This window comes from Squalius cephalus (genome assembly GCF_949319135.1).
Source record: "Squalius cephalus genome assembly, chromosome: 22".
NCBI lineage: Eukaryota > Metazoa > Chordata > Actinopteri > Cypriniformes > Leuciscidae > Squalius > Squalius cephalus.
In genome coordinates, this window is record NC_137143.1 from 19,174,781 (window position 1) to 19,188,616 (window position 13,836).

Consider the following 13,836-nt stretch of genomic DNA (forward strand, 5'->3'; position numbering starts at 1 on the left):
TTTATTGAACGTTTGAATAAAATAAAATCTAACATCAGGAATCTAATATATCACATCAATAACCTAAAAAAATGGCTCACTCTGTTGTTAACGGTTTCGAGTTACAGACGTATTAGGCACATCTTTTGAGGTTGTGCTTATATACAGGCATAACAAACTCGTGGGATATGCCTATAAATCTCATTACAAAAATGTTCGTAATAACTTGCGTCATCCCTGACCTGAAATGACTTTCCTTTTCAGCTGATGTCACCAAGCAATCACCTGTAATGAGACCACTTTTCACCCAATCAAGTTCTGTCACATTTTCACTCAATGAAGTTCAATGTTGACTTTATAATTACGAAAAGTGAAGGGAGATACTGTTTCCACACCAGCTTAAAGGACAGTTTCTAACTAGTAAAGTTAATTGCTCTAATCATTGTTTTATTTAGATACTGGATTACAGCGACATGAGACTGTGGCCAATTTCAATTAAGTCGGAGTCACTGTAAACATGATTAATTCTCATCCACAGATGTCAAGCACATTTGCAAAAGGTGTTTGCAAACACTGAGTGAAACTATGATTTCATGATCACACACACAAAGAGGTGTTCTCTGTCACTCTTTGTCTCCAATTATCTTGTCTTTAACATTTCTCTCCACAGATTCTTTTATAACATCCGCCTCTTTCCCAATCTTTTTCTCTTTATATGTCCATTATCCTTTTTTTATTTAGGCTGTGGATCTATTGTGAAGCCTAGTCTTATTAAACACAGAGGACAAGCTCTCTGAGAACAAATCTGACTCGCCTAAAACACATTTCTGCAACACTGATATGAGAATGGGTTCTCTGTAGGAGGTGATACATCTCACTGAACCCAGATACAAGTCATTCTGCAGATATGCAGCTTGAAAAAAAAATCAATGATGAGAATATATTCAAAATTCAAGAGAGAGCATAATGTGAAGGACTGAAAGCGTAGTGATCGATATAGTGCTCAATATGCAAAATATAAAGGATCCTGTGGCAAAACTATGTTAATGATGTAAAAAATAATAACATAAGTACTGCAATACAAACTTTTTCCCTTAAAAATGAAAAGTGAATTGTGTCATTTCTCTTCCACTACTGACACCAAATGGAATTGCAAAAATATTATCTTTTTTCAAATAGGCTCCCCCAAATACTCAGCACATCTGCCATTGGTCACATCATTGGTTGTTTCTATGTCAGGCACGGAAACAAATGTACAGATTTTTTTAAAAGAAATTTACAATGTTAAAAAAGATTTCTATTTGAAATAAATGCTGTTCTTTAGAAGATTTCTTAAAAATGTATCATGGTTTCCACAAAAATAAGCAGTACATATGTTTTTAACATTGATAATAATAAGAAATGTTTACTGAGCATCAAATCAGCATAATTTCTGAAGGATCACGTGACACTGAAGACTGGAGTAATGATCCTGAAAATTCAGTTTTGCATCACATGAATAAATTCTGAAGAGACATATGTGACTTCTTTTAAAAACATAAAAAAAAACCATTGATAATATACACATTGTTCAGAACAGAAAATGTTGGAAAAAGGTGCAAAACAAATTTTAAGGTTCAGTTTCTCAGACTTCAGAAGCTCTTCTGATTACATTCATCTTGGATCACTTACTTTTACATATAGTCCTTTGTGAGACTATTTTAATAGATTTACAGTCTAGCTTATTACTTTACAAGTCAAGGTATAAGGTATTATCTTAACACGATACCTTCAGCGATTAATAGTCAGTCACCATGGTAACACATAAGACATATGCGGTGTACCTCCTCAACAGCTCAACTACAGACATTCTTGTTTCCTAATCCAGTTTCCTAATCCAAACCTCAAAAAAAGCTCAAATCGGCACAGATTCCATATGAGTCCAAGGACCTCTGAACATCTACTGTGAGAAACACTGGAAACCAAATCTTTTTTTGCATAGCATTTCATTGATAATGAATAATGAGTCATTCATAAAACAGAAATAGAAATCTCACTTATTCAGAATTATGAATGATTCAGTATGGTGAGAGAGCAATTTTTTGCACCTAAAAGGTCTCTGAGACGCTGACAAATGGGATGTTGGGAGAAACTGCACCACAAAACTTACAAAAATCTCAGATCTTACGACAAAAACTACCATAGAATATTATTAATATTAGGTCAGTTTAGCTCTATTAATCACTATGTACCACCGGACATGCAGAGATTCTGAAACCAGGACTTACCGGAGCAAATATGACCATACACATTTAAAAGCTAATGAGATATCCAGCTTCAGAACATATTAGATGCTCTTAAGAGTATCTGTATCTTCTCCTCGTCTCTCTGCTCTATCTCCTCGTCTTGCGAGCTTATGTCTCCTCGACTGTGAGCTCAGGAGAGGGTTGGCACTTCTGTGTGGCTCTCAAAGTCTAACCCTGCACTCCCTTCTTTCCTCTGCTCTACAGTCACAAACACACAGAGGAACTCCCTAACTAAAATCACTTCACAAAGTCATGAGTCAGACTGTACACTGAATGCTACAGATCTGCATTCAGATGAAATAAATGAAATCAAGCAATAAGGGCAGACCCAGCTAACAGGGAACGTTCTCTGAACTAACGCTCTCTGGCAAGGTTATCTCAAAGTTATGAACAAATGTTCTTCCAGTAATGTTAATATAACATTCATTCAGAGTTGTCTGGTCTTTAATAATGTTATCATTAACTTAAAAAGTTATTTATGCATCGTTCGTGGAATGTTTCTGAAACATTTTAGATGCATGCTCGTCTAATGTTTTTTAAATGTTACTATACGAGTGCTGTCAAATCGATTAATCGCAATTAATCGCTTCTAACATAAAAGTTTGTAAATATGTAAAATGTGTGTGTGTGTGTGTGTGTATATATATATATATATATATATATATTATATACAACAAACTTTTATGTTAGATGCGATTAATCGCGATTAATTGATTTGACAGCATTAGTTACTTGTTTAGTTCAGAGAACATTCAAAATATAATGTTTGCAAAATGTAATGTTCTTTTAACGTTTGCATAACCAAAAAATACAAACATTTAAAATATTTCAATTAAATGTTTAGTATGTTAATGGATAGTTTAAAGCTTTATTGATTAAAGTTATTTCAAACTTTATACTTTAAACTTAAGAGTAAATTGTGTGAGTTTTCAAAAAAAAAAAAAGAAATACAAAACTATAACTATATTTATCAAATAAGATTAAAGCACACATAATCTTTTCATGGTAATATGCTGTTATGTATTTCATAACAGGGTGGCATTTTGTGTATTTTGTCATTAAGCTTGAACTGACTTTTAAAAATGTTAAGATGTCCCTTTAATGATGATGCAAAAAAGATATTTATGAAAGTATCTTTCATTTTTTAAAAGTTTCAAAGCCCCAAAGACACCCTACTAAAGTTTTGAGGAAAATACAGTTCTTTTACAGCCTTTCTGGGACTGAAAGAGGTCACATGGGTTTAAAGCTTTCAAACCCTTTGTTAAAAATGGGAAACTCATGGCATTTTTCTCAAAGCTACAGCAATGTATTGAAAAAGATGAAACCTATTTTTTAGGGCTGAAAGGTGCTGTAGCCTATCAGTAATATGAAGAACTGAACTGGAAGATCCCCAGATGTTAACAAATAAAATTTCCTGTAAACATGCAGCATGAGAGAACTCTGATCTGAATATCAATGGGATGTGACACTTCACCTCTATGTAAGGCACTTTTTTTTTAGCATTGTTAAGGCAACAATAATGTTGTATGTTATGAAACTGTTAGATGACATGCTGATAATAGTGTTAGAGTTTATTGTTACTGTCATGTAGACGCCTATTTCAGATGTATGGAAAATGCCAGCTCTGCTAATAAACAACATGATTAATTACCATAGGCAACAGCTACTAATATAAGTATTCACTGGCCTGTCATTATGGCAAAAACAATGATGCCTTCTCAAGACTAACCTCAAATTGCCTGCTCACATATCATGCCAAAATAACTTGGAAAAGCTACACCCCGTAACAATGAAGCTTATGTCTAGGTAATGGAAATAAGCATTAGAGTCTCATGATGTGCGTTAAACCCTCAACATACCAGAACTGGTGGTGAATTTCACACATTCAAGAAGTTTCATCCAAGGAAAAGTAAAAAAAAAAAAAAAACTTTTTTTTATGTTTTTAGTTTGAGTAAACAATAATAACCTTGCTACAGGAACCTGGAAATTATGGTGTTTGCAGTTTAGATTTAAAAAAAAATTGTGTTAAAAATGTACAAAAATTATATAATGAGCGAGTGGCCTACATCGTGAATCTATTTCCAAACCGTGTTTTTGTCTTATTCCTGAATCATACACCTATAATAAGTGTTTTTATGTTTTACTATTTTAGATTGGTTCTGTGGAGTATCCCAGGCTACAATGTTCTTCCGCAAGACGCATGTAGTTCAGTTTATTAACCGCTAGAGCGGCAAAAGTTACGGACTGCAGCTTATATTAAAGAGGCAATTTAATAAAAATGTGTATATAATGCTGTTTTCATAGAAGTGCAGTTGTGTTCCGAAGGCACCGGTATGTCTTCCATATACACCAAACTCTTTTATCTTAACATTTATTCACTATTTCCCATTCAAGAATTCAACATAAGTATTAAGTCTAAGGATTCCCCAGTGTGGCCTTTAGTCTCCACTTAGTATCCAGTCCGAGAGCTGAGATCCTATTGTGATGGATTTATCCACTCACCACAAGGAGTCAAACCAGAGACCCTGTGCTGATGCAATCAAATGAAAGTGTGTCTGACAGAGGTAGAATCACACTCCACTTTGGTTGAATCTAATGGACAGGTGTGAGAAACCCATGCAGGGAGAATGGGTGAGCAGTGCGTGGGAGCTCGACAGCCAGTAGAAAGGACGCTTCTCTTTCAACGACCCATATGTGCGTATAGCACCTGTTGAGCTGGTAATGAGGAGAGGTGTCCTGTCTTTGTCTTTCCCCACCAGAATATTTTCACGGATTCTAACCAACAGAGTAATGAGACGACTTAAATCTGTGCCAGAGAGAAACTGTGTCATGCTTCTATCTTCAGTGGAGGGTGTGAGTGACCTGGGGTTTGGGGAATGCCTCACTTCAATTTTAAGATGAAGGGCTTCCACAGAAATAGAAGACCTTCTTTTAAGGAAAAAACTGTAGATACCATATGGTTCTTCTATGTGCTTGTGGATCACAATATAGGTCTTGAAATCCCCAGAGAAACTCTGATACTCGACTACTACATATAAATTATTGATTATTGAGAAAACACATTAAGATGTTCTGGTGGCTATCCATAAAATGATGACAACATAATGTTCTGGGGCCGTATTCACAAAGCATTTTATCTTACCACTAGGAGTACTCCTAAATCGCACTAAAAGATTTTAGCTAGGAGTTTTCTCTTAAAAGTTATTCACAACGCCTTTCAGACCTACTCTTAGTAAAGAAAAATGACAACTCCTAAACTAAGAGTGAGTCTTCGTTGCTATGGATGACGTCATCACTCATGCACGAGCTTGACTGAAAGGAGAAGTTCACTTTTAAAATGAAAATTCTGTCATCATATACTCACCCTCATGTTGTTTCAAAGCTGTATGAATTTCTTTCTTCTGCTGAACAGAAAGGAAGATATTTAGAAGAATATCAGTAACCAGACAGTTTTTGGGTCCCATTGACTTCCATAGTAGGAAAAAAATATACTATGGAAGTCAATGGGACCCAAAAACTGTCTGGTTACTGATATTCTTCTAAATATCTTCCTTTCTGTTCAGCAGAAGAAAGAAATTCATACAGCTTTGAAACAACATGAGGGTGAGTATATGATGACAGAATTTTCATTTTAAAAGTGAACTTCTCCTTGAAGTGACCACCTTGATTGGCTGATGATTGTAACGCGGGAATGATTCCAAACACCTCCCCTACGATGATGAGTGACAGGTGACAGGTCTGAGAATGCGTGCGCTACACAAGTAGTGCGAAGGACGGAAGATGATGAATAACTGAATAAATAGCCTAAATGAATAAAGAGTAAGGCAAAACAAATAGCCTAGTAGCCTAATGAAACATATGGATTGATGCAATCTTTGCAACATTATTTAATTAATCTGTCACTATATGCCTCTGCCTACGTTTGCAAAGAGAAGAACATTTTAATTTGATTCACAATGAAACATTACAAATAGTTTACATGCAATGAGTAGCCTAGTTTTGGTTGTTGTTGGTGGCGTTATTGCATCCCTAGTTATGCCTACAATGCAAAATTGTTCCCTCGCGATTGGAAGCTCCTGTAGCCGCCGCATACGCATTTCAAAACATCGCAGCGTGAAATGCCACAAAAAGCGGTTTGTGAATAGGTCTTAGTGAGTTAGGAGTCCTCTCGACTTCTTTTAAGCTTCTTTTAAGCTTAGTCAAAAAAATTAGGAGTCCTAAAGTTACGAGTGACACGCCCATTATTTTTAGGAGTTGCTCCTAAATTTTCCCGTTAGGAGCTACTTTTAGCCTTAAAATTCTTTGTAACTGCTAACCGAGAATTTGCACACTAAAACTCAAACAGAAAAGCTGCATCAAGAAAAGTTAGGACCACTGCGAAATGCATCAAGTAAACCTAAAAGCATAATTATTTAGGATGTCCTTTAAATTTAAATTTGTAATTTTACACATATAGCTAATAAGAAACTGCCACAGAACAAACCAAACTGAAGTTACATCTAATATCTAGATTCACGGCCTCCACATTTTTCTGTACTGTTTTTTGATTAAGACTTAAAGTATATCGGGATAACTCATCTCAGATCAATGGTAACAAATGCATTTCAATGAAGAACTCAGTATGTGCATCTTCAAAGCCACCTATGCCACTGTCTCGCTGCAAACAGCTCCCACAATCCCTCATTGAGGTGTCTATCATTGAGCCTCACTGAAACTTGAGCTGAGAGAACACAGACACACAGGCACAAATGTTCGCCCTCACACACATTCTCAGAAAGCTACAAGACAGGGTGAACACTGCACTAGCTACATTGTACGCTGACAATGATCCATGTCATTGAAATGTATTGCAGGGATACAGAACATTCTCCCAGTGGGAGAGATGTTACATGCTGGAATGGATATGAAACAGCTGTTATTAGTAGTAAATCATTTTTGATAAAAACTGTCAACTGGTTTATGGTGTGATAAATGTTTCAGAGCTATATTTCAGTTTCGTTTGATTAGAATGAGAGGTCTCTAGAGTGCTTTATGTCATTAATAAACTGCACTGAATGACTCCATGAAAATTATTCTGCCAATTTGTCTCTCTGCCCTTTTATAAAAAAAAATATAATAAAAAAAAAGCTTTACATGTATGTATCTATGGATTTTGATGATTCTGTGGATAAATAGATGATTTTTTATTTTGAAGGATTATAAGATTTGTGTCCCTTAGGCTGACTTTTCAAACAAACAATCAAAACAAATAAATTATTTTTTTTATTTAAATTCTAAATAATATAGAAAGTTTAGAATATTTTAAAACCTTTTTACTGTGTCTCTAATTACTTCTCCAGAGTGTTGAACTATTACATTTGCCCCTTTTTAAATTTAGTCTTAAACCATACTTATACATATACTGTATGATGTCAAATGTCAAACCCCCCCCCCCTTTTTATGAAAAAAATCATAAAGAATCAAATAGTTTTTTAATTACAATTCTCAAATAAAAATCAAATAAAGCCTATTTATTTATAAATATGGTTGCCAAAACACTCATGAGCTTTTTTCAAGTCAGATCAATAGACAATAATTACACAATTTTGATTATGTTAACTAACAACATTACATTTGAGTTTTCTGTACTTTAGAATATCTAAACAAGCAAACATTCATTATTGAAAAAAAAAGGTATTTAGGGATTGACTTCTAAATGACTGTATTTTAATGTTAAAAATGAATTGAACCAATGATGATTCTAAAAGAAAATGCATCCGGGACCCTTATTTCAGTGCTGTAAATCATACAGCCCTCATATTCCACGGCTGAGTGTATCAGACAGAGGAAAAGCCTTTGAAACCTGGCTTGAAATTAATTTCTCTTGTGGTTAGTATTGAGTTGCACACAGGGCCGGCTCTGTAAATCTGGGGGCCCTAAGCAGGATAATTTTGGGGCCCTGCCTTGCAGTGAATAATGGAGTATTGCCACCGCAAACCAGCAACTGTATACAATCTAACCCTTAAACATTTCATCTGTACCTCTTTGACATGATTGCCCACAGTTATTTTACTGCTTATTAAAGTACACTCACTGAAACAGTAAAAGTAAAGATTAGGCTACAGATTTGCCAAATTTCTGCATCTACTTTATTACTGTCTGAATGCTTTGTAAATTTTAAAACAGCACTGTTTTTGTCCACTAGGCAGCTTAAAACCTTTAGTATTAAAAAATCTTCAATAAAGTTGTTGCATAGGCCTACTACAGGTGATGCTGGAGTCTCGATCTTTGAACTTTTTCCCTTTTCCACACTTAAAAAAGAGGGAGAAGTTGGACCAGTAATTTCTTTGCTTCCTTCTAAAGTGATTTAAACATATTCTTCTATATTGATGTATCAAAGAGATTAAAAATTCTACAAAAGATTCTAGTTTGAGTTGGTATTTATTTTTTATATATTCCAACTACAAAAACACTACTTCAGCGAACAATCATTAGCCAAATGTGTATATAAAATGTTTATTTATAAAATATAGCCTATACATAAATCTAGGCTAATAAAAACTCTAGGTAACACTTTTTACATTTTACAGTGTCATTGTTACACCTCACATGTAGTTCATACAAAAATAATTCTACAGTAAAAACTGCTTAAAATGTGGATTTCGTTGGAGTAGTGCCTCTACTATAATGGGATAATGTCCACTTTTAACGCACCCTCTGAGGTTGCCGAGAAACAGCACCGCGAATTGTGCAGAAAATGCAACAGGCTGCTCTTTGTGCATTGTGTAATGTCAAGTTCAAAAATTCATAAAATAATTCCACAGTAAAAACTTCTTAAAATTTGGATTTAATTAGAGAAGCAGCTCTACTATAATGGGCTTATGTCCACTTTAACTCACCCTCCGAGGCTGCCGTGAAATAGCACCGCGAATTGGGCTGAAGGCGCAATAAGCGGTTATTTGTGCATTGTGTAATGTCAAGTTAAAAAAAATCATAAAAAAATAATTCTACAGTGAAAGCTGCTTAAAATTTGGATTTCGTTAGAGTAGTAGCTCTACTATAATGGGATAATGTCCAATTTAACGCACCCTCCGAGGCTGCTGTGAAATAGCTCCGCGAATTGTGCAGAAAATGCAATAGGCGGCTCTTTGTGCATTGTGTAATGTGCCAAGTTCAAAAATTCATGCAAAAATAATTCTACAGTAAAAACTGCTTAAAATTTGTATTTCGTTAGAGTAGTAGCTCTACTATAATGGGATTTTCTTTTTTCCTTTTTTCTGTACCCGATGGATAGACTCGTTTCATTTTTGCGGTCAAATTTCCAAGTCCAGGGAAGCCAGCGATTTTACCATTTTACACGGTTGGTTGACTGTTAAACAGCGGAGACAACGGCGAGTACCATCTGTAGTTAGGGGGCCCCCTAGTGGCGACGGGGCCCTAAGCAGCCGCTTAGTTCGCTTATAGGGAGAGCCGGCTCTGGTTGCACAGGGAAGTATTTATTTAAACCCAGTGGTCTTAGCTTGAAAGACTCAGGGAATCCAATTTCTCATTTATGTGAATTGGTAGAGCATGGCAGAAGAAGTGGCCCTGTATCGGCAGCGCACTCATGCTCATCAGAGAACTGCTCAGTTGTTTTGAAAGTGGCTTTAACATTGGCTCGCTGTAATGGGTCCACTAAGAGGCTGCAGCTCAATGTCTAAACAGTGTAACACAGGTTGAACTGGTCAACACTGTCAAACGCACAAGAAATGAGAATATCTAAACACAAACTGTCTTTATAAAATTCACAGGAGGATAAGGCAAACACAACCACTTTACATCAATGAGACCTCGAAAGGATGGGTTGCCCCCTCCAGCCAGTGACACCATTCTTCCAAGGGCAGCTTGATAGCAAAAAGGCACACGGATGGAGTTTGGCGGGTGCCCCTGCTGCACTAGTTCAGGAAGCATCAACTTTAATGATGAATGGTAGATCTGGGTTTGGATGGATTAAGGTGGGAGCGGTGCTAAATGCAAGCTTGAGCTGATGGAATGCCTCTCCAGGACAGAGACTTGGGTGTCTTGCATTATAGGGAGGTGAGAGGAGCTGACAAGGTCCTGAAATGAAGCGGTGGTAGAAGTTTACAAAGCCCAGGAGACCCCTGGTCTTAATGATGTAGCCCAGGGACTGCATGGATGAACCATGGAATTTGCACTTCTCCAGCTTGAGGTAAAGACTGTTTTCTCCTAACTTTTGAAGGAGCTGCATAACGTGGAGGCGATTGTCTGCCTCGCTCCAGGAGTAGATTAGGATCCCTTTAATGTAGATGATCACGAAACGATAGAGGTACTCCCGGAACACCTCATTCAGGAAGGCCTAGAACACGGAGGGTGAGTTGGACAGCCCGTATGGCATGACCCGATATTCGTAGTGCCCCGATAGTGTTATGAAGGCAGTCTTCCATTCACCCCCCCTCCATATCCGGATGAGAGTGTACGCGCTAGGTCCAACTTGGTGAAGATAGTAGCACCTCTCAGAATTTCCAGAGCCGCTGGAACCAGAGGAAGGGGATATATGTACATGACAGTTTGTTTTTTGAGGGTTCGATAATCGATGCACTGCCACAAGCCAAGTCTTTTTTTGCCACGAAAAAGAAGCTGGAAGCGGCAGGGGATGTAGAAGGACGGATGTATCCCTGGGGAAGAGCCTTTTCTACATACTCCTATATGGTCTTTTGTTCAGGAATGGATAACAGGTACACTCTACCCATTGCCAAAAAGGAGGTAAAATGAGGCTCGTTGTTTACTGAACACATCCGGGAGCGTCCCATATTCCTCAGGAATCTTGACCAGGGGCCGTATTCACAAAGCATTTTATCTTACCACTAGGAGTACTCCTAAATCGCACTAAAAGATTTTAGCTAGGAGTTTTCTCTTAAAAGTTATTCACAACGCCTTTCAGACCTACTCTTAGTAAATAAAAATGACAACTCCTAAACTAAGAGTGAGTCTTCGTTGCTATGGATGACGTCATTACTCATGCACGAGCTTGACTGAAGTGACCACCTTGATTGGCTGATGATTGTAACGCGGGAATGATTCCAAACACCTCCCCTACGATGATGAGTGACAGGTGACAGGTCTGAGAATGCGTGCGCTACACAAGTAGTGCGAAGGACGGAAGATGATGAATAACTGAATAAATAGCCTAAATGAATAAAGAGTGAGGCAAAACAAATAGCCTATAGCCTAGTAGCCTAATGAAACATATGGATTGATGCAATATCTTTGCAACATTATTGAATTAATCTGTCACTATATGCCTCTGCCTACGTTTGCAAAGAGAAGAACATTTTAATTTGATTCACAACGAAACGTTACAATTAGTTTACATGCAATGAGTAGCCTAGTTTTGGTTGTTGTTGGTGGCGTTATTGCATCCCTAGTTATGCCTACAATGCAAAATTGTTCCCTCGCGATTGGAAGCTGCCGCCGCATACACAAAACATCGCAACGTGAAATTGCCACAAAAAGCGGTTTGTGAATAGGTCTTAGTGAGTTAGGAGTCCTCTCGACTTCTTTTAAGCTGTCCCAGGCTTAGGTGCTACTTTTAGGGCTAAAATGCTTCGTGAATTACTCTTAGTCAAAAAAATTAGGAGTCCTAAAGTTAGGAGTGACACGCCCATTATTTTTAGGAGTTGCTCCTACATTCGCCAGTTAGGAGCTACTTTTAGCCTTAAAATTCTTTGTGAATACAGCCCCTGGTGATGTTTCTCTGGACTTTCAATGGTGGTTGCTTGGAGAAACACATTGGACGAATCAGCTGCTGATTTGATTCGGGTAGGAAGTTTAAAATAGGAATTAAAGCAGTCCTTTTATTCCAGAATGTTGTCAGTGGTCCAGGAAATATTAGGAGCAACCAATGTTGTTGTAACCAGGGGCTTCCCAGAATGATGTAGACCGTTGATCCATCCAGCACCAGCAATAATATTGTTTCAGAGTGGGTTACTCCGATGCGGAGCGTGAGGGACGGAGTGCAGTGAGTTATAAAGCCTTTTCCAAGCGGCTTACCTAGAATGGATTGAACATTAAATTTCTTCTGACAAGGGATCTTCGGGATTTAGAAGCGGTCGATGAAGTTTCTTGAAATGAAGTTTCCCGCGGAGCCCGAGTCAATAAGGGCCTTTGCTGAAACGTAATGATGGGGAGACATCACTGATACAGGAATATGCAGCAGAGAGGTTACATTAGGATGAACATTAATGTTACTCACCGCTGGGCGAAGTGGTCGCACAGGGAACTCTGACATAAAATGTCTCTCAGCCCCGCAATAAAGGCACAAATGTTTTTGAATGAGTCTTTGTCTCTCAGTAGGTGATATATGAAATGAATCAACTTCCATGTGTTCCGGGGCTGGTGCTGGAGGATGTTGAACAGGTGTGTTGATGGTAACCCATGTTCACAGGCTTTTAAGTGTTGAGCCACACACATGGATCGGTGAATGAGGTTTTCCAAACCAAAGCTGTCATCAAAGATGGCTTGCAGAGAAGGTGACAGTTCCTGTCGGTATGCAGTGATAAGGGCAGTTTTATTCCATCCACTACTCAGCCACCGTTTTAGTCAAAACAGTTGATCATGAACTGATAGTGAACTTGTGGTTTGATCAAAACCTCCTTAAAGTGAGTGAAGTAGGCATCCAGAGTGTTTGTTACCTTGCCTGCTTGTTCCCAAATGGTTTTGGGCCACTAGAGCGCACGGCCTGAAAGCAGAGAAATGATGAATGCGATCTTTGCTTTATCCGTGCGAAATCGTTGCGGTTGCATTTCAAACAGCAAAGAGCATTGGAGAAGAAAGCAACTGCAATTCTCGCCTGAGAATGTCGCTGGTAGGGCCATGGGACTGGCATGCAGATCAGGAAGAGGTGGCTTGCGGAAGGAGCGACTGACGGAGTTGATGGATCAGGTTGGCGAACAGATCAGCGGGAGAAGTTGAAGGAGTCCCGGGATCCATTTCATTTAGTCGGTCTGGGCTTCTGTCAGCGATACTTAAAGGGGGGGTACAATGGTGTTTCATGTATTCAGAGTTGTTTACAGTGTTAAAGAGATGGATTCTCATGCTAAACATGGGCAAAGTTTTAAAAAAATATTTTGGACGAATAACGGAGAATTTCTGTGCCGAAAATCTTACTTCCGGGTTGGTACAAGTTTCGGCTGGTTTTTTTCGATCGTGGATCTAATGACGTAGATGAGAGTGGAACTCCTTATATGAGCATTTCTCTCGGAAAAGCTCGCCCGCGCACACGTCGACCAGAGGAGAGCGAGACCGCGCACATCAACGCGCTTCAACAGGAAATCATCGGCAGCGCTGCATAGGATTTGTTCAAGAATGTCTCCAAAAAAGTGTGTTTTTGGATGTGAGGGAAAGCTTACCGTGTTCAGTTTTCTAAAGAACCCAGTGTTACAGGAACAGTGGATGCAGTTTGTTTTTCCGGGGCAGCAACGAGTGTACCAAGTGCGGTTGTGTGTTCTGGTCATTTCAGTGACGAATGTTTTATTAACAAGGCCCAGGTCGACGCTGGATTTGCAAATCGTTTGCTATTAAAACGTGGAGCGGT

At 38.1% G+C, this 13,836-nt stretch overlaps 1 protein-coding gene across 2 annotated transcripts in view; it reads right to left on the reverse strand.

Moving 5' to 3' along the window:
- The window catches only part of synpra (synaptoporin a), a 32,275-nt gene that overhangs the window by 8,307 nt on the left and 10,132 nt on the right, over positions 1 to 13,836 (reverse strand). The window contains exon 1 of one of the 2 annotated variants that reach the window (XM_079857923.1): positions 2,247 to 2,472. The exons of the other annotated variant lie outside the window; for it this stretch is intronic. Coding sequence (XP_079714049.1) covers positions 2,247 to 2,270 — 24 coding nt within the window. The 5' untranslated portion in view covers positions 2,271 to 2,472. Of the gene's footprint in view, positions 1 to 2,246; positions 2,473 to 13,836 lie in introns of those variants that run through there. 2 annotated transcript variants of the gene reach the window in all.